The sequence below is a fragment of the Ictidomys tridecemlineatus genome, chromosome 7, assembly GCF_052094955.1.
Source record: "Ictidomys tridecemlineatus isolate mIctTri1 chromosome 7, mIctTri1.hap1, whole genome shotgun sequence".
NCBI lineage: Eukaryota > Metazoa > Chordata > Mammalia > Rodentia > Sciuridae > Ictidomys > Ictidomys tridecemlineatus.
Window position 1 is genome coordinate 166,598,517 of NC_135483.1, and position 21,260 is coordinate 166,619,776.

Here is a 21,260-nt window from a genome sequence, read left to right on the forward strand (position 1 = left end):
ACAAAGTCTAAATTCATACCCTGGAGTCATTTTAACAAATATAGGAGACTTTTACATATATTTGAAAGAAATTTGTGCTATTAATCAGTTTGGGCAGACAGAGGAGACCAAGAATTCTCGCATATACCGTCAAGGTGTCATTCGAGGCGTTCCCTTCCAGGTAAGGCTTGAGAGGGAGGAAATCTAATGGTACTATCTAGCACTTCGAATTCCAGATGTCTGAAACAGACTTGCACCGAGACGGCTCCACACTTCTTTAAAGGTGCGGAAAGAATTTAAAAATAATAAAAAGCGAACCCTTTTCCCTTTGATAAAGCAGTCGGGTGGCGACAAAGCTCTTTTCGAGCCCTGAAATGTCTCGCGATATTCTCGTGGCCCACTACTCCACCTCCTATGGCGGGAACATTCCGGAAGTGACTGCATTCTCTGCGGCAGTCTTCTGTCGGAAGTGACGTAAATATCCCAGAATCCTTGGAGGAAGGGACGCGCTTGCCTGCGGTCCTCATGCAGTCCAACGTGGAACGTTTAGCCAGCGTGGTTTGAGCTTTCACGGGAAGGCGTGGACGATTGTGCTCTAAGCTTCGGCTTAGCGGGCCTTTTTTGGCTGCGAAGTTGGTGGGTCTTTTTGCACTGGTACAAGAGCTCGTGGCGGGCCGCGCGGCGCCGTGACCTGGCCTCACTATGTTGGTGCTATTTGAAACGTCGGTTGGCTACGCCATCTTTAAGGTAGGTGGGAGATTGAGCCGTTGGAGGGGAAGGCCTGTATTGAACAAGCGAGAAGAGGGATAAAGGAGAGGCCGAAAGAACAGAGGATCGTGTGGATACCTTTTAGGTCGCTGGGCTCGGAAAGGAAGGAAAGGCCTGAGGGTCCGGTGTTGCGGTGAGCACGTGGCCCCGCCGTTTGGGCGACCCTTTCTGCTTTAGAGAATTTGGCTTAGTTGAAGAGGTGGTCAGGAGCCGTGTTAAGGAAAGTTCTGTATTGTAAATTTTAAAAAAAGAAGGTTCTGCATTTATTTTAAAGAGCTCGAGTTTTATTGGGTTCTTTGAGGAATGATGGAAAGCTTTTAAACAGAGGAGTAACCTGATGTAATATGTCTTTTAACAAAGGTTATTCTATGTTAAGACTATGTTACAGGGAGGGAAGCAAGGATATATTTGCACTAATTAAAACAAGTTGAGATTGCTTGTGTTGAAAGTTATGGAGGTGAACGGTGAGGACTCTAAAAGGTAGGAACTTAAGATGGTTAGGTAAGAAGGCTCTTCTTGGCCACGGCTGCTGGAGATTTGTGGATCTGGGGTATGTGAAACTTGCATTGTCTTTTAAAATTTTAAAGTCAATTGTGTAGATGGGTACACTTCAGAATTTCAGGTTTGAAGATTAGAGGAGAAATCTGAGCTAGTGATACCAATATGAGACTTGATTGTTTTAATAGGAAAAGTTTGCACGGAAATGGTTTAACAGTGAGACATTCGTATAGTGGAATGTTATTGGAGTCTTAGAAGGAAAGAGCTAGGTTGAGTGCTCACCATGTGCTAGTCAGGATCTTTTCAAATATAGCAACGAAAAACAAAGTTTTCATATTCTAGGTGTGTGTGTTGATATAAGACAAAAGTGTTAGAACATAGTACAGTTTCAGTTGTCAATCAAAAAACTCAAGTTTGTATTTGTGGTAGGAATCCGAAAGTACAGAAAACTTAACTTTTGACATTTGAAAATATACTTTTATGTGCATTTGTTATGTCAGATACTTATTTTTTTAAGGAAACCAGTGAAATAATAATTTAAAGCCAAAATACAGCTTTGCTTATTTTTCTTGTCATTGGAGTAATCTGTAAGTAATTGCAGTATTGGCAATTTTAAGGAACTTTTAGAGCCTTCGTTCCCATTAGATCTCTAAAATGTGTTTATTTTTCCTTTCTCCAGTCTTTTGGAATCTAGATTCTTTTTTTAGAATTCTGGGTATGCCCTAATTTCTCTTATTCATATGATCTGTCATATTTTGAATCAGTGTCTATCAATGAGTCTGGTGGATTGATTTTAATGCTATTCTGAACTGGATGTTAGGAGGAAGCATGTTTGCAATCTACTGGATGCCTCTGATTGTATGAAAGGGAATTGGTTTAGCAACTGTCTGATTTCTAGATGTGGGTCATAAAACTAAAGTATACAACCATGTCTCTTGATGAGTTTCTGGTTTATATTATTGAAGAATACCCTGGTTTATAAAAATAAGTATTTTGTTACAGTCTTCAATGTTATTTCTCTGCAAGTTACTGTTCAAAATTAATGTGGTTTTTGTAACCTAAAGTCAGGCTTGAATATAGAATACTGATTATTTCATAACTTTTAGCATTAATATTCGTTATTGATTTCTTCTGAATAAAACAATGTTCTGAAGTTAAATAGCAGCAATGATCACAATTTTGTGAAACAAATTACATACTTCAGAAGGTAAATATTGTAGGACGTGAATTATCAAAAAGGTAGACATACAGTACATATTTATTAGCTTCCCATAGTCTTTAAAAATACTGGGGTATAAAATTATATTGGTTACAAGAAAATTCCTGTTTTGAGAATGCTTTAAGAAATTTTTTTCACCTCAATTTATGTGGAATGTTTCATATACAACCCAGTGTACACATAAAATTCTATATATATAGTAAAAGTAAATTTAGAAGTTTTATTAGTCATTAAGAAGATTATATAGGGCTTGGAGGTATGTCCTAGGTGTCCTAGTACAGGCCTTATGTTCAATTTCTAGTCCCACACACACACACAAAAGAGTTTTTTTTTTTTAATATGTACTAATGCAAAGATTGTTATAGCAACTATTGTAGTTACTTTGGGGGCAGGGTACCAGAGATGGAATCTCCAGGGATGCTTAACCACTGAGCCACATCCCCGGTTGTTTTTATATTTTATTGAAGAGGAGGGAGGGCCCTGGGGTTGTGGCTCAGTGGTAGAGTGCTCGCCCAGCATGCACGAGGCACTGGGTTTGATCCTCAGCACCACATAAGCATAAAATAAAGATATTGTGTCCACCTAAAACTTAAGAATAAATATTAATAAAAGAGAGAGAGACGGGGTCTCGCTAAGTTATTTAGGGCCTTGTTAAGTTGGTGAGGCTGCCCTTAAACTTGTGATTCTCATGCCTCAGCCTCCCAAGCTGCTGGAATTATGCCTGGCTATTAATTATAGTTGTTTCTATTATTACTTATAACTAATACAGTTCTAGAATGTTAACAAAACTCAATTTGTGTCACTTGGGGCACAGCATAAGATGAACAGGCAGCTGTTAGTATTGCTAAGCCCAGGCCTTTAGCTATGCTGTCCAATATAGTAACCACTAACCACATGTAAAACTTTTGTGCTTGTCATATAGCTAGTATGAGGGGATGATTTGGGAGTCAGGGGTGAGTGGGACTAGGGAATGAATGCAGGGAGACTCTCACATGCTTACGGCTGAGCTGTATCCTGAGACCCACGCAGATTTTTTAAAATAAAAATACCTTTAATTTTAATGGTCACATTGTATAGTGCAGCTGTATAGCATAGCATTCTGTTTTTTCATTTTCTTAAAACTTAGGAAAATTTCTGGTGCACATACCAAATGCTTGTATACAACAAAATTACTGAGTAATATATTTTTCCAGCTGTATTGAATATACTTTGCATGCTATATAACTCACCTGATATGTTTGTTTGTTTCAACATATTTTTAGTTGTTGATAGACCTTTATTTTATTTATTTATATGCGGTGCTGAGATTCGAACCTAGTGGCTTGCACATGCCAGGCAAGTGCAGTACTGCTCAGCCCCAGCCCCAGCCCCTCACCTGATAAGTTTTAGGGGAAAAAAATGCAGTTGTGCCATCACCCCTGCATTCTAGGATGCTTCATCTCAAGAGCCTCTTCTGCCTATTTTCTTTTTTTAAAAGCTTTTTGTTTTTTTTAGATACACATGATAGTAGTATATTTTGATATAGTATACATACATGGAGTACAGCCCATTCCAATTAGGATCCCATTCTTGTAGTCATCCATGATGATGTGAAGTTTCACTGGTGGTTTATTCACATGGGGAAGTTATGTCTGATCCATTCTATTGCCTTTCATATTCTTATCCCCCATCCTCCTTTTGTGTTAGCATCTGCATATCAAAGAGAACATCCATCCTTTGGTTTTTTTTGGGATTGGTTTATTTCACTTAGCATATAGTTTCCATTTCCATCCATTTACTGACAAAAGTTATAAAGCCATTCTTTTTTATGGATGAGCAATATTCCATCGTGTGTATATATACCACATTTTCTTTATCCATTCATCTGTTGAAGGGTGCCTAGATTGGTTCCATATTTAGCTGTTGTGAATTGAGCTGCTATAAACATTGATGTGGCTGTGTAATTGCAGTATGCTGATTTTATATATTGAGGAGTGGGACAACTGGGTCAAATGGTGGTTCCATTTCAGTTTTTCTGAGGAATCTCCATACTGCTTTCCAGAGTACAGTAGTTTATGAGTGTACCATTTTCCCCACATCCTCACCAACATTTATTGTTATTGTATTCTTGATAATTGCCATTCTGATTGGAGTGAGATGGGATCTATCTTCTGCATATTTTCAAGTTGTTCCCAGCTGTAGGCAACCAGTGATCGGCTTTCTGTTTGTATAATTTTGTGATTTCATGTAAATGCAGTAGTATTTTAATCGTTGTGTTTGGCTTTTTACACTTGGCATAATGCTTTTGAAGTTACTCATGTTGCATGTATCAGTTGGTACCTTTTTTTAAAATTTATTTTTAGTTGTTGATAGACCTTTATTTATTTATTTATATGTGATGCTAGAATCAAACCCAGTGCCTTACACATGCCAGGCAAGCGTGCTACCGCTGAGCCCTAGTCCCAGCCCCCCAGTTGGTACCTTTTTGAGTAATTTACATCTTACACTATTAAGTTATTGATTTATCTTGTACACAAACAAGTTTCATAAAACATTACTTGTCCATGTTGTCTGTGATGAAGCAAAATGTTAAAAAATACCATCAACTATCAAGTAAAATACAAAATCCCAAATAATAAGAAATGAAAATTAAGGTAGTTTTTGGTGTACTGGCACTCTTTTCTAGTCAGATTATTTCCTGTCTGGAATAGAAAAGGATGCTCTGGTCATTTCTAGCACACTAAGGAATTATTTTTTATTTCTTTTTACTCTAAGAATTTTCAATAGCAGGGGCAAGGTTAGTAATGAACTTCCCTGTATTCTGTCACATAGCCTTCATAGATTCATTTTATATTAGTGATCACTTATTTCCACTAGTTTGTTTTGAAGCAAATCTGGACATTTCATTTCATTTGTAAATATATGTGTCCATAAGATAATAGACATGTTTTAAAAATAGCAAACAGTATAAATAGTTCTAAAGATTTATATATATGTATATATATTTTTTAGTTATAGGTAGGCACAATACCTTTATTTTATTTTTATTTTTATGTGGTGCTGAGGATGGAACCCAGTTTCTCATGTGTGCCACTGATCCACAATCCCAGCCCCTAAAGATTTTTTTTAATGGTAATAGTAGTTATATACTGATTCTACTTAGAAAGGAAAATATTACTGTATTAATCCAAAGTAAACTTAAAATGGATTTTGTATACAGGTATTTGAAGTTTTCTTATCTAAAATGAATGTTTATAAATTTGAGGCAAATGTAAAACAAATGTATTTTTTATTGTTCACACAGCTTTTCTGTTTTTATTAGTAATATTATCTTCCATGTTACTTCATGGTTGGGAACGTAATAGCCAAGTTTTGTTTTCCTTAAGAAAGTCTTTTCAAACCTTTTGCTTAGTCATGAATCACCATGATTTTATGACATTTCCTTTGTTATTTTAACTTCAATTTAAGGGTGGTGATATATCTTCTAATATGCCAATTTTGTTACCCAGAAGTTATCTTCATATACATTTCTTTTCAGCTAGAACAAAAAATGTGAATCATATGAGTTATATCCCTTATTTGATACACATCCTTTTGACAGTCGGTGACCTTTGGATATGGTTCCTGCAGTTTCTGAATATCTTAAAAGTTGGGAATATTCTATGAGCCTCCATTAAAAAAAAAAAACTTCAGTAAATATTTTAGTGAAGTCATGAATTTTTGGATTCTAAAGCTTCATGTTTTGCAAAATAGAACTAGCATAGTATATAGTTTTTTCATACCAGCAGTATACTTTGTAATGTTTACAGCTCCATAACTTGTGGTTCCTTTAAGTATATCTAGTTAAGCTGTGTCAGGTTTAATTTGAACAACAAATTTTTTAATATTATCTTGCCTTACTCATCTGAAAACTTAAGTTTTACACTTTGCAGTATTTCTTTTTTTCTTCTTCCTTTTATGGTACTAAGGGTTTAACTCAGGAGTGCTATACAACTGAACTATATCGATCCTCCCACCCCCCTCCTCATTTTGAAATAGAGGCTCACTAAGTTGCTGAGACTGGCCTTGAACTCACAGTCCTCCTGCCTCAGCCTCTGGAGTAGCTGGAGAATTGCAGGCATAGGCCTTAGTGCTGGGCTTTTATATACTGATTTAAGTGAAACTGATAAGATCTCTTAAAAGCAAAGTGGACACATCTGTCAACATAAGCCTATTTTACATGATCAATTAACTCCACTTCCAATCGCTTGTCTTATTGAAGGTACAAAGATCTTTTTGTTTTGGTACTGGGGATTAAATCCAGGGGTACTTTTTCACTGAGCCACATCCCCATCCTCTTTTTATTTTGTTTCTTATTTTGAGACAGAGTTTTGCCAAGTTGCTGAGGCTGGATTTGAACCAGCAATCCAGCCTCAGCTTTCCGAGTTGCTGGGATTACAGGCATGTACCACTGCATTTAGTTCAAAGATAATTTTTTTCTGAAGCATTAAAAAGGAAAAATTAGACATCCTTAAAGCAAAAATCGTGGTATATTCAAACAGTGCAAAGATAAGTGCACAGTGTAATTCCTAAAAGTATGCATGAACTAGTAATTTGATCAAAAGTTTGTACTGGGTTAGAAACCTAATTCATTATTTCAGTTAGAAAAATAGCCTTCACCACCCTCATTTTATATGTATAGTACTTGAAGAATGTAGCAAATGCCTGCATTGGTCCATTTGAAGAAAACTATTTAAATATTTTATTGTAGGTTCTAAATGAGAAGAAACTTCAAGAGGTTGATAGTTTGTGGAAAGAATTTGAAACTCCAGAGAAAGCAAATAAAATGTAAGTAATCTTGAAACCTAGAATTTAACACTTAACATTTAAGATTGTGGCCCCCACCCCATTTGTATAGTGTTACATTCAGTTTTTTGTTTTGAAATCAGCTTTATGAATAATGGTAATATGAGCTTAATTATTATGGATGTTTTATTTGGAACATAGGCCATCTCAGCTTATTTGTATTATTTGCAGACTAGAGTGGACAGCACCCCAAAATGAATATAGGTATTTGAAAACAGTTGATTGAATTAAGTATAAATTTCTGTTAAAAGTAATTGTACAAAGCAAGGAATACTGATTTCCTTGCATTGATATTCAGATTTTTTTACTTAGCATATTCATTCTTTTTATTAAATATTTATTTCTTTAAAAAGTTTTTTTTAACATGTCTTTATTTTTTTATGTGGTGCTGAGGATCGAACCCGGGTCTCGCCCGTGCTAGGCGAGCACTCTACCGCTGAGTCACAATCCCAGCCCAGCATATTCATTCTTAATGACTTCTACTTCCTAGTTCCCTCTGGTAAAATAAAATAACTAGCTAATAAATTCTAGATAAATTCCTGTCTTGGACTCCTCAAGATTTCTTGGCAAGAAAATAGAGTACAACTTTGATAGCTCAACTGAAGAAATGAGTGGTGGGAGGGACAACTGGCATTTCCTCAAGGTAGAGTCAATATAGTTATTCCACCATCTGTGAATCAACTTGTGAAATATTTGATAAATGTGGTCCTAGGAAGAACCACTGATCCTCTTGATACTTGTGGTTTTGGGAGGGATCTGTATATGATTATGTCCATGGATGCCAACGGGTATTTGATAATACTTCTGTTATTGCTAACACAAGGCAAAAGAGTAAAAGGAAACTTCTTTTTGGAGGAGGGTACATCTGAAGATTAAACACAGGAGAAACTTGCTACTGCTGTGAAAGAGTGTTAAACCCAAAGAAATGGCATACTAAACAATTAAAGAAGCAAAATATAGATTGTAGTATTTGTAGTAGAACCCCCCAAAAAATTAAAACAGCTTGAATGTCCATCAGTAATGATATTGTTGCATAAACTGTGGTATATAAATCTCTTCACAGTTCAGAGTGATGTTCATGAAACTCAGAAAACCAAGCTTCAGGGTAATTTGTTTAATGTGATCCCATTTTTGTAGTGTATGTGTTTATATGCATTTATTCAAGTATTGAGAGACTCAAACAAATGCCACTTCAAAAAAGATAGACGTGAGGATAAGGTGGGGCAGAAAAAGATGAATTTATTACTTTTCCTTCAGATTTTTATATTTTTAAGTGATTTTTAAATTGTTTTATATATACGTTATATATATGTATGTGTATACATGTATATTTGTTTTGTTTGGTGCTAGGGATTGAACTCAGGGGTACTCAAGCACCAAGCCACATTCTCAGTTCTAATTTGTATTTTATTTAGAGATAGGGTTTTACTGAGTTGCTTAACACCTTGCTTTTGTTGAGACTGGCTTTGAACTCAAAATCCTCCTGCCTCAACCTCCAAAGCTGCTGCGATTACAGGTGTGAGCCACCACGCCAGCTTTTTATTTATTTATTTTTTTGAAAGGAATCGCCATGTTCCCTTGTCAGGTAAGAAAATCTTATTTAACACTGAATGTACAATTAATAATTATTAATAGTTACAATTTTTTGAACAAAACAGTTGTTTCAGGCAAATAGAAGACTGATTTTCCTTTTTCAAGGGTCATGCTTTGCTGGGTTAAGGTAATTCATGGTTGTCAATGATGTATTCCAATGGAAACTGAATCTTAGTGATCTAGCTCAAATATTCGTCACTACCACTGAGACAACTATGAATTAACCATGTACATTTCTTTCTACATAAAATGTAACCCTGCATATAAATGCATATGGGATAAAAGGGGCAAAACAAAAAGTTAAGGAAACAGATGTGACAAACTTGGGGGGGGGTACTGGGGATTGAACTCGGGGGCACTCAGGGCCCCACTGAGCTCTATTTTCCCCAGCTCTATTTTGCATTTTATTTAGAGATGGGTGAATTCACAATCTTCCTGTCTTAGCCTCCCAAGCCACTGGGGTGGTGCGGGGCAACAGTAGACTTTTTAAAAGGTATTTGTACTGGTTAGACAAGTAAATATCTTAAGATACCTTCCTTAAGAGGGATTCAAATATTTTTTCCTTGGGTCAGTTCTGTGTTGTGTAGTAAAAGTCATCTGTGTCCATAAGCAGCAGGGATTATGTTGAAGCTTCAACATGTTTGTTCTTGGCCTGAGTTTTCTTCAAAGTGTATAACTTTGTACGATTCTGGACATTGCTAGCCCAACATTTAGAAGAACTGGTAACTTTAAGAAGAATATTCTAATTTTTTACCTTGATTCTCATCAACAGTCGATTTCTTTTATTGCTACACGCTTTGGAAACACCAACACTGTTTTCATGGCTTTTGTAGAATAATATGCTTCCATAATATATTTCTTTTCTTTTAAATTCTAGAGTAAAGCTAAAGCATTTTGAGAAATTTCAGGATACAGCAGAAGCATTAGCAGGTAAAGTAAGAGACTAGAAGCTTTTTTTTTTTTTTAATTTATTTTGGTGTTGGTAGTTTATTTTCCTTATTAAAAGGTTGTTTGCTTCAGTTGCCTGAGTTAACCGTATTCAATGTTGTCAATGATGCATTCTTAATGGAACTGAATTTAAGTGATCTAACTCAAATTCGTCACTACCACTGAGACAACATTGAGTTAGCTTTTTTCACCATAGGGCTGGTTTTCCCCCATGTGATGAGAGGTGAGAAGTGGTTAAATTGATCTCCCTGTGGAAACCAGCAGCATAATGCTGAAGCACAATTCAGTAAAAGCTGTTCTGCAAGGGACCAAGGTAATGTGGTCAAGTACACAGCTCTCTGATAGTTTGATCCAAGGGTAAAGTTGAGACTAGCTGGGATTCACAATTAGGAAAAAAAAGATAAGGCTCTCCAGGGGTATACATTCAGGTAAGCATATCAATATAATTAAAAATCATAGGAAAAATAATAGTTTTGTTTTTAATAAACTATGGAGGGTCACAATAGTTTTGTTTATATTAAGTTAGCAAAAAAGGAGGACAGATAAAGTTGCTGAAATTATATATTGCAAATCAGCCAACTACTTGTGTGATAAAATTAGGAAATGAACATCTGTAAGGAAGAATATTAAAATTAAGAATTTGACAGATAAAAATGATTTATTCATCAACCATAGGAAAAGAAATGATTCTGAGTGAAAATTGAAAATAAATATGCTTGAATATTATTGGCCACCTTGCAGAGGGTAGGCTAAATGAGGATCCAATAATGAGGCCAGTTTGTTTGTTTGTTTGTTTATTTATTTATTTGGTACTATTTTTTATTTTGAGACAAGGTCTTGCTGAGTTGCTGTAACTGGCCTTGTACTTGGGATCCTCCTGTTTCTGTCTCCTGAGTTGCTGGGATTACATTTCTGCACCACTGCCTGCTCTGGTTGTTTCTTTCTTTAAATAAGTAGTTCTAAGGCTCCTTCAGCCATATAGCACAACAATGATATTGTTGCCCTGGTGAATTCTTTAAAAGATCTGCTTAAGTATGGGTAGAATTTTGATAAAATCCCAAGCAATATTGTGTTAGCTATACTCCCAACAGTAGGGGGCATTGTTTGCATAGATCATGATATTACCTGTTCCTCCTCAAATTGTGAAATGCTGCATCCTTGATCCCTAGTATCTTCTTGTGAATTCTTTTTTTTGTATCATTGCTAATGTTTTGGAGATATTTTTGACCAGCTGTTATTAAACATATTAAATGGATAAGTCAATCTTTGCCTAAATGCAAAGCAAGATTTTATTATTAGTAGCTAATAGGTTTATCTCATAGTGATTCTCAAATTTGTCACACTGTTATTTAAAGTCATATCTCTGGCTAGGAAAGTATATTAATAGTAGAATGCATACTTTGCATGTGTTGGGTTCTGGGTTCAATTCTTAAAACCACCCAAAATAAAAAAAGTCAAGTTGCCCTGGTCTAATCTCTACAATGCAGAGATTGCTGTAAATTGACAAATTTTTAGATTCTAGGACAGCATCTGGCTATACAGGATTTATAATCATGGGGTATATGAATTCGAGTAAGTTCTCTAAGGAATCCAGTCATAAAAACCTGTGGTACCTTTTCCTGTTTTTACCAGTAAGGGAAACATCCCCTTAGAGTTTTGTTTTGCAGTACTGGGGATTGCCTCATCCCAGTTTTGACATGATAGCACCAAACTTGTATCTGTAAATGTCACTATGTACATTTTAAATCCCATAGCTTTAAAAACTAGAGTTTAATGGAGTGTGAAACCAAGATTCTGTGTGGGTCCCAGAAGTTCACATACGCCATTAGTATGGAGAGGCTTGTTTTTAGTCTTACTTATGTTTTATATTAAATATAATAATAAATTTTGATGTGGGGAAGATACGTATAATTATTAGAGTAGGAATTTTTAACTTAAGAAATGAGGATGAACACTAGGTTATAAATAAAAGATGATATAGAAGATTAGGAATAGGAAGCAAAAGTTAAATTTAAACTTTTCAATTAAGAAGTTTTTCTATTTATGTACATGTAGTAGGTAGGTAGGTAGGTACGTGATGCTCAAACTCAGAACCTTAAGCATGCTAAGCAAGTGCTCTGCCACTAGTTACATCCCCAATCTGAGAGTTTAAAACCTTACATAAGGAAAAAATATAAAGAAGACCTTTCTCTCTCTCTCTCTCTCTCTCTCTCTCTCTCTCTCTCTCTCTCTCTCTCTCTCTCTCTCTCTTTTTTTTTTTTGTACTGGGGATTGAACCTAGCAGCCCTCTACCACTGAGCTACATCCTTAACCCTTTCGATTCTTTTTATTTTGAGACAGAGTCTCACTAAATTGTTTAGGGCCTGAGCCTCCTGAGTCAACTGGGGTTACTGGCATGCAAAGAAGACTGTTGTTAGAAGGATAGATTTTAAGGAATCAATGTAAAAATTATAAGAGTTTAGAAACCTGCAAAAGCTATGTGAGAGCCAGATGCTTTTTGTCCTCACCTTGAATCTTCCCAGATAACTGATGCAATGGACTTGTAATTCAAATGGATGACATGGAATCAGGAGGGAAGAACAGGTACCTGGCTAATGAAGCAAACTGCTTGACATTAGAAACTGGCAGGTCTTTCTTTCTGCTAGACATACTTTTAACCTCAGACAAAGTGTTAAGTACATATGGGTCTGGAAGATGGAAGTATATATCTAAGGAAGGGCTTGTTAACAGGAGATTTACAGGCACAGGCCTGATGATACATCTGGTTTGGGGATTAGCAAAAATAAGGCTTCCCTCCACTCAAACATGCTTACATGGTTGCACAGCCTTCCTTTTTTCTAATAACTCATTTTTATATGATTTTAGGGTATTTTGCAGTCCAGGACATCAAGCCAGTCTATCTGAAATGACAGGAGAATAAATCTAAGACTTTACTATCCTCTCCTAGAGTTTGTGAGAACATTTGTGTGACATAAAGATAGAAACCCTTCCTATAAGATATGTAACCATTCACATTGATTGTTTCAGAAGTGACATTAAATTTGGGCCTTTCAAAAGGAAGTATTTGTTTTGCTTTAGATTTTAAAATACGTTCTTGCAGTTAAAAATCTGAGGTAATTCTTGTGTTTTTCTTTTTTCTAAAAAGCATTCACAGCTCTGATGGAGGGCAAAATCAATAAGCAGTTGAAGAAAGTTCTAAAGAAAATAGTGAAAGAAGCACATGAACCTCTGGCTGTAGCTGATGCTAAACTAGGAGGAGTCATAAAGGTAAAGTAGGGGTGAGGGTTTGGCCTAATGATAAGAGTATGTGCTAAATATGCACAAAGCCCTGTGTTAGGCCCGCAAACACTAAAATGAACATACGAATGAATGAATTTAAAGTCATGACTTTCTTTTATGCCTGCTAGTTTGATCTCACAGGATGCTAATTACAAAGCCTAGCCTTTGTAATAAGTTGTTTGTCTTAAGTTCTCATATTATATCTTTTTTCCTAAGCTACATAATAATTTCGATTAGTATTAGCAGAACTAAACATATATATAAGTAGTTCCTGTTCATTGTAGAAAATACAGATCAACAAAAAAAGATTAAAATTAGCCCTATCCCTGATACTCATAATCTCTTTTTTTATATTATATATGACAGTGGAATGCATTACAATTCTTATTACACATACAGAGTACAGTTTTTCAACAAAAATGGGGTCATTATTTTATTTTTTAGGTGTTTATTAGAAATCTTTAGTAGGGGGATATACTTGCTAGAAATAGTTAGAGTGGAAGGAAAGACTGGAAAACTAACATACCAAACTCAAAATGTAGAACAGTGAGATCCATTCATGATAGATTGATGTTTAGTAGTTAAAGTAAATATTTCTGCCACAGGCTAATTGTTGTGATCATAAAACATACCTCTGAATCATGAAGTCAGGAAAGAACTATGTGAAATGGCAGCAAAGTGCTAAGATTTAAGAGCTTTAGTAATAAGTCAATGGTTAATTTTAAGAAGTTCATTTAAATAGATTACTTCTAATACTATTAGGCAATGAGCTTTTCTTTGATGATATCTATCTCTCCATCTTTTGCATTACACACAGGCGTAACTTTATATATATATATATATATATATATATTCGTTGTTAAAGGCTATAACTTTTAGCACATTAGGAAGAAACAGACATTTTCAGTATCTTTATGAACTGAAGTATTCAAATTCCAAGTTGAGTTCTGAATGTAGACATTGTACTCAAGAGAATGAAAGCCTAAGAGAATATAGTAAGCAGTACTTGAATCAAGTGTTCATACTTGTGGTATAAGAATACCTACAAAGGCATGCAGAAGGGCATATTGATGATAAGTATCTTATTACTTAATAAGTTTTTATACAGATTATCATGTATAATAAACTAAATTGTGGCAGGGGGTGGGGAGCAGGGATTGAATCCAGAGGCACTTAATCACTGAGTCACATCCCTAGTCCTATTTATTTTTTATTTTGAGATAGGGTCTTGCTAAGTTGCTGAGGCTGGTCTGGAACTTGCAATCCTCCTGCCTCAGCCTCCCAAAGTGCTGGGATTACAGGTGTACGCCACTGTACCCAGCTATATATTTTCTTCTTAAATGAGTTTTGCATACCTGTTAATATTTGCATGAGATAGACTAGAACTATGTAGACCAGTGTGAAATAGTTAGCCAATACACTGCAGTTTGGAAAAATGAAGGTGTGCAGGGGAAAGAAAAAAATTATCCCATTGTGGGTAATTTGAATTTGGCAATCCTACTGCGTAAGCCTCCCAAACTGTTGGGATTACAGGTGTGTCGGCTTCATTACAATCTTATAATTGTATTACCTTTATACTTCAATTTTGTTTTTAATTAATTACATTTGAAAGTCAAATAACAAAGTAATGAAAGATCCTCAAAGCCTTTTTTAAAAAAGGGAACAAAATTACTAAGTCAAATTATATTCATCATTTATAGTTTTTAATTCGATTAGTCAAGCTATCTTCCAGGAAGTTTGTACAGATTTGACTTCTATCCACAATATACTCAAGTATTTATAAACATATAAGAAACTTCATCAAACTGAAAATGCATGTGCTCACATCAGTACATTAACATATAAGAACTAATTTCAGGAAATCTCTTATTTAATAGAAATGTCCTTATTCTTGTAGGAAAAACTGAATCTCAGTTGTATCCATAGTCCTGTCGTTAATGAACTTATGAGAGGAATCCGATCACAAATGGATGGATTAATCCCTGGGGTAGAACCACGTGAAATGTCAGCCATGTGTCTTGGATTGGCCCACAGGTGAGAAATACTGTAAATATAAAGTCAGCTTATGTCGAACTGTTCCCAAAATGTTAGATATTAACTTAATCCTCATATTAACCTCCTGAAGAAACTAATACTATGAAATAGTAAAGCTGATAAATGATAAAGCCAGGATTTGAACCCATACAACCTGGCCCTATTGCTGGTTCTTAAAACTTCATCATAGGAATTATTTACCATTCTAGTGTTGGATCCCTCATTTTATTTTATCTCTACCAACTCTAATACTATGCCTCCACCCACTGCCACTTCCCAGAATTTTCAGATCTGCTATATTTCCTTCCATTTTGTATGTATGGGTCAGTGTTGATTTTTTTACCCTGTTTTTTAATACTTTTTTAGAATAAGGCATCTTACCTCTCCCATGTTTAATGAGAGGTTCATTATTGTGCACATTGCTGCTGTGCTGTGTTCACAAAAAGCTTGATATTCTGGTGTACTAAAAATAGTTTGTGAAGAAAGTAAGAGATTATAGGTAGAATACTTAAAACCTATGCAACTGTATAATTAGCACTATAAAAAATGATTCTATGAGCTAAGTTTGTAGCTCAGTGGTAGAGGGCTTGCCTAGTGTGTGAGGCACTGGGTTTGATTCTTAGCACTGCACATAAATGAATAAATAAAGGTTCATGAACAACAACAATATATTTTGAAAAATGATTCTTTCTATATGTGGTATAGCACAATTAAAAAGTCATGTTAAGTTTATATTAAATACTACATGCTGGGCATGGTGATGCACACTTATAATTCCAGCTGCTTGGGAGGATCGAAAGTTAAAAGACAGCAAAAGTGAGGTGCTAAGCAACTTAGTGAGGTGCTAAGCAACTTAGTGAGATCCTGTCTCTAACTAAAATACAAAATAGGGCTGGGGATGTAACTCAGTGGTAGATCACAGCTCTGTTCAATCCCCAGTAGTGCAAAGAAAGAATTACTACAATAAACAGTAGTCTCTAATACAAATTTTAAGAGGTGAGCATAGGACTAGTCTAGCATTTTTGAGGTCCCGAGTTCAAACTACAGAGTAGGGACAGGGGTGAATATAGACTAATGAAAAGGTTGAAGCTGCTGTATTATAGAAATAAGAGTAGAGGCCAGGAAGAATTTTTAAATGAGCTTTTCTAAGAGTAAGTATTGAAACTGAATCATTACCCACATATAGGATTAAACAACAATGTGTATACCAGTGGTTGTCTTAAGGACAATTAGATGTTCCCTTAAGTTATTTGACTATCTAGAGATATTTTCAGTTATCACAACTGATGCTGTAATAGAGTATGCCACCAACATCTAATTGGTAAATATCAGGGATGCTGAAAATGTCCTACAAAGTATAGCTTGGCACCCTCCTATAAGTAATAATTATTGTCAGTTTTGCCAAGATTTTTTTTTTCTTTTTATACTGGGAATTGAACTTGGTGTTAATCACTGAGGGACATCACCAGCCCTTTTTAATATTTTATTTAGACAGGGTCTCATTGAGTTGCAAGTGTCTCACTAAGTTGCTGAAGCTGGCTTTCAACTCCCAATCCTCCTATTTGAGCCTCCTGGAATTACAGGCATGCGTCACCATCCCCAGCCAGTATTGCCAAGATTTAGAAATTGTTCTATAGCTTTGTTTTTAGATGTTAAGAGACTAGAATATTTATTTTTATAAATTTTTTTAGTTGTCAATGGACCTTTTTATTTATTTATATGCAGTGCTGAGAATTGAACCCAGTGCCTCACACAAGCTAGTCATGCACACCACTACTTAGTTACAACCCCAGCCCTGGAATATTTCTTGAAAGAGGTGATATAAAGCCTTGATGTGCTACCAAAAAAATCATATGAGCCAATATGACTTTTACCTCTACACAGCATTATTTTGTTTGTTATTCACATATAAACTAATTCATGTTGCAGAAGTGCAGGTTGTAGCAAATGTGTGCTTTGTGATATTTCATAAGTGCATTTATATTCAACTTGGTTTCCTACTTAGAAAAACTGAAAACAGTATAACTGAAGACAGAGATTTCAATTTGAATTTAAGATGTTAATTTTCTCATTCCACCATCTTTTACCCTAAGTACATGTATGAAGACATGAATGGTGTGAATATACTTTGTATACAACCAGAAATATGAAAAATTGTGCTCTATGTGTAATATGAATTGTAATACATTCTGTTGTCATATATAACAAATTAGAATTTAAACATTTTTTTAAAGAAAGGTGTTAATTTTTCTCACCACTACTAGGAATTGAACACAAGGATACTCTACCACCCAGCTGTATCCCCAACCCTTTTTATTTTTATTCTGAGACAGGGTCTTGCTAAGTTTCCCAGGCTGACCTTGATCCTCCTACCTCAGCTTCCTAAGTCGCTGGATTACAGGCATGCTCCAGCACACCTAAAATATTAATTTTAAATGCTTTACTAATTTGCCATTTTCTCTCTGTCCTCCTCAGCTTGTCTCGATACAGATTAAAGTTTAGTGCTGATAAAGTGGATACAATGATTGTTCAGGCGATTTGTAAGTATAGTACATGGCAAGGTCTGATCCTGTTTCTTTGTTCTTTATGTTTTTGTTACTATGGAAGCTATTTGTTGAGAAAGGAGTTAAGCTATTACTGAGTCGATAGATTGCAAAAATAGTGAAGAAGGAAATTACCCATAATTTGATTAGTATAGGATAACATGAATCACAGTATTAAAATGTAAATTGATGTTTTCTTCTATTAATGTGAAAAATGGGGTAGGATCTATGTAATTGCCTTTTCCATTTAGCTTTTAAATAATGTGTTATTCTCCACGGAGAATTGTTTTTATTAACGTTGTCATAGCTCTTTGAATCTTTAAAATTCCTATAGTAATTCTATTCCTTTATATATACCCAAGAGAATTGAAATTAGTGACTCAGGTTAGTCTCCTATATTGTTATACCCATGTTTACAGCAATATTATTTACAGTAGCCAAAGATGGAGAAAAACAAAATCTATTAACAGATGAATGGATAAATAAAAGGTCTGTATACCTAAAATGGAAGGTCACATCAGATACATTTTACAATGTGGATAAACCTTGAAATAAATGTAACAGGGAAATAATACCGGATTCTACTTATGAAGTTCTAGAATAGACAAATTCATGGAGACAAAGTAGTATAGATGTTATAGGGGCTTGGGGAGATCATAATAGGCAGTTATGTTTTAATGGCTATGGAATTTTCAGTTCCATATAATGAAAATGTTCTGGGAATGGAATATAAATATGAGAGTGTACTTAATGCTACTGGATTGTAATTTTGAAAATGGTTAAATGTGAATTTTATGATACATATATTGTACTGTAATAAACTTTTTTTTTTGTCCTCATTTTTATCTACTACAGCCTTGTTAGATGACTTGGATAAAGAACTAAACAACTACATTATGCGATGTAGAGAGTGGTATGGCTGGCATTTTCCTGAATTAGGAAAAATTATTTCAGATAATTTGACATACTGCAAGTGTTTACAGAAAGTTGGTGAGACATTTGTATATCCTTAAAGACATTGAAAATAACTAAATTTGGTTGCATGTCAAAACAAATTTTAGTAACTTAATCTGTTAGATTTCAAAGTTAAAATGAATTTTTATTTTGATGACCTACACAGCAGAGAAAATGGTTCTCTGAGTTTTTCTTTAAGTAGCTTCTTATGGTAAGCTAATTAATAATAGAGGCAATTGTAGACTGAGGGCATCCTATAGTATATTAACTGTATCTAGTATTTACAGTAATATAGCTGTCTATATTGTTGATGTTATATTCTGTACTGTGGAAATTGCTTGTCTCATTAACATTTTCAGAATTAATGGCCCCATCTTCCATATAAAATTGACATTAGTCCTGTACTTAATTTTTGCTACCTTTCTGAAATTAAGTTTTTATGGAATGTTTTGTCTTATTTTTATCACAATTATATTTTGAAGGGAAATGGTGGGGAGAAATTTATCTCTAAAATCAAGCATTTACATCAGGATAGTTAGTAGGTATGACTTAGTTGTTTTTTGTTTCACTCAGGCATCCTTTTTGGGGGTGGTGATGGTGCTAGGGATTGAACCCAGGACCTTGTGCCTGCAAGGCAAGCACTTTACCAACTGAGCTATATCTCCAGCTCTCATTTAGGCATCCTTTACATTGGCTTATATCTACTTTTCTTTTGACTGAATGGTGGATTTTATGTAATTTGTTAGAGTGATTCTCCCTCATCCTCTGCAAACATTCTGTAGGTGATAGGAGGAACTATGCTTCTGCCACACTATCTGAATTCCTGCCAGAAGAAGTTGAAGCTGAAGTGAAAGCAGCAGCAGAAATATCTATGGGAACAGAGGTTTCTGAAGAAGATATTTGCAACATCCTGCATCTTTGTACCCAGGTAAATTGTATCCATAGTGAATCCAGCTGTTTCCAGCTTTATAATAATTTTCTGATGGCAATGATGATTTTTAGAGTTATTGTTCACCTGATAAAAACATGAGGGTGTTCAGTCACTACCTCATCTGATGCCATCTTATTTGGTATACTTAGAAGGGGGAAGTACATAGTGGAATGAAGTAATTTGTACTACTAGCATATTTATTAAGAAGCACAAGAAATATGACTTGTGTTATTGGAGTTTGTGTTTATAGCCCATGACAGTTTTTTGCCCCAAATTTGATAATTATATACAAAAAATTTACAGATGACACGAATGTGTAGCTAATGGAATTTTTTGAAAACTATTAGAATAGTATTGACAAACTTTTTTTTTTCAGAGGCTATACTGTAAGTGGTTTACATACATTTGTTTAATTAAAGACTTACAGAAGTGATTTTATAGAAAACCAGTCTTAAAAGTAAATTTACCTAGGGTCAAGCAGTTCTTTGATAATTCAGGAATCCAGACCTTTTTAATTCGAGATTAGGGTCTCAGTATGTAACCCACACTAGCTTCAAGCTCCTAACTTTATATAACCTACCTGCTGTGGTCTCCTGAGTAATTAGACTAGAGGCACATGCCAGTTTGCCTAAGCTGTTTTACTTGAGTGTTTTAGTCATGTAAAATTTGACACTGTTTTTACTGATAGGTCTTTATTACTTACTCATTTTATTCCTTTTGTTAGGTGATTGAAATCTCGGAATATAGGACTCAGCTCTATGAATATCTACAAAATCGAATGATGGCCATTGCACCCAATGTTACAGTTATGGTTGGAGAATTAGTTGGAGCAAGGCTTATTGCTCATGCAGGTGACTGTTTTAATGTAATTTGTAAACACGAGTATTTAAAGTCATTTTTTCTGGGTTTTGATCTTTACAGCTATTAAAAAGTAAGAGCCAAGTGTTCAATGATGATTTTTGTTTGCTGGATTTCCTTTTGGATAATGAAGGCATCTTTAGTCACTACCTCTTCTGAGACACTTGTGGTTCTTTTTTCAGATGTTTGCTCTGGTTAATCAGAAAAATCAGATAATTACAGAATAATATAATTAGTTATCATTTTTCATAATATTAAGAACTTATGAATCCAGGCACAGTGATACACTCTGTAATCCCAGGTACTCAATAGACTGAGGCTGCAGATTACAAGCTCAAGGCCAGTTTGGGCAATTTAGCAGGAACTTGTCTCAAAAATTAAGTTACAAAGGGCTGGGGATATAGCCTGGTAGTAGTGACTGTGGATTCAGTCCTCACTACTGCCCAAGAAAAAAAAAAAGAAAGTCATGAGTTAAGAGTATGAAAATCAAAAGGAGATTAGTAGTAGAAAGGGAATGTGGTAAGACGGAAGGAGGGTGGGTGGGGGTTCTGGGGAGTAATATTGGCCAAATTATATTGTAATGTTGTGTATATGTACAAACATAAAAATTTCATAATTTTATATAAATATAATGCACCAATAAAAAAGATGTGGAAAGAAAAAGTCATGAGTTCGGGAGATGTAGCTCAGTGGTAGAACATTAACCTTAACATTAACACAAGGCCTTGGGTTCAGTTCCCAGTACCACAAAACTAACAAAAACCCACATCAGACCAAGATGAATATAGTTCAGGCAATGTATATTCTTGATAGATTATGTGAATTTCATTGT

General features: G+C 35.0%; 1 protein-coding gene and 4 non-coding genes across 7 annotated transcripts in view; all 5 read left to right on the forward strand.

Moving 5' to 3' along the window:
* Positions 1 to 451: 451 nt before the first annotated feature.
* Nop58 (NOP58 ribonucleoprotein) overlaps positions 452 to 21,260 on the forward strand; it is a 29,582-nt gene continuing 8,773 nt past the window's right edge. The window contains exons 1-9 of one of the 3 annotated variants that reach the window (XM_013364600.3): positions 452 to 726; positions 7,194 to 7,270; positions 9,759 to 9,811; positions 12,975 to 13,096; positions 15,006 to 15,142; positions 17,618 to 17,682; positions 18,541 to 18,675; positions 19,422 to 19,567; positions 20,295 to 20,421. In XM_013364600.3, coding sequence (XP_013220054.1) covers positions 682 to 726; positions 7,194 to 7,270; positions 9,759 to 9,811; positions 12,975 to 13,096; positions 15,006 to 15,142; positions 17,618 to 17,682; positions 18,541 to 18,675; positions 19,422 to 19,567; positions 20,295 to 20,421 — 907 coding nt within the window. In that variant the 5' untranslated portion in view covers positions 452 to 681. Of the gene's footprint in view, positions 727 to 7,191; positions 7,271 to 9,758; positions 9,812 to 10,025; positions 10,143 to 12,076; positions 12,413 to 12,974; positions 13,097 to 15,005; positions 15,143 to 17,617; positions 17,683 to 18,540; positions 18,676 to 19,421; positions 19,568 to 20,294; positions 20,422 to 21,260 lie in introns of those variants that run through there. The other 2 variants (XM_040294721.2, XM_078017871.1) reach the window with 2 other exon arrangements.
* Positions 9,013 to 9,101, forward strand: LOC120883830 (small nucleolar RNA SNORD70). The gene has a single exon (XR_005726020.1). It is a non-coding gene; the product is annotated as a small nucleolar RNA SNORD70 (small nucleolar RNA).
* LOC120883829 (small nucleolar RNA SNORD70) lies at positions 9,920 to 10,006 on the forward strand. Its single transcript, XR_005726019.1, has one exon. It is a non-coding gene; the product is annotated as a small nucleolar RNA SNORD70 (small nucleolar RNA).
* On the forward strand, positions 19,620 to 19,703 carry LOC120883838 (small nucleolar RNA SNORD11B). The gene has a single exon (XR_005726026.1). It is a non-coding gene; the product is annotated as a small nucleolar RNA SNORD11B (small nucleolar RNA).
* LOC120883837 (small nucleolar RNA SNORD11) lies at positions 20,513 to 20,592 on the forward strand. Its single transcript, XR_005726025.1, has one exon. It is a non-coding gene; the product is annotated as a small nucleolar RNA SNORD11 (small nucleolar RNA).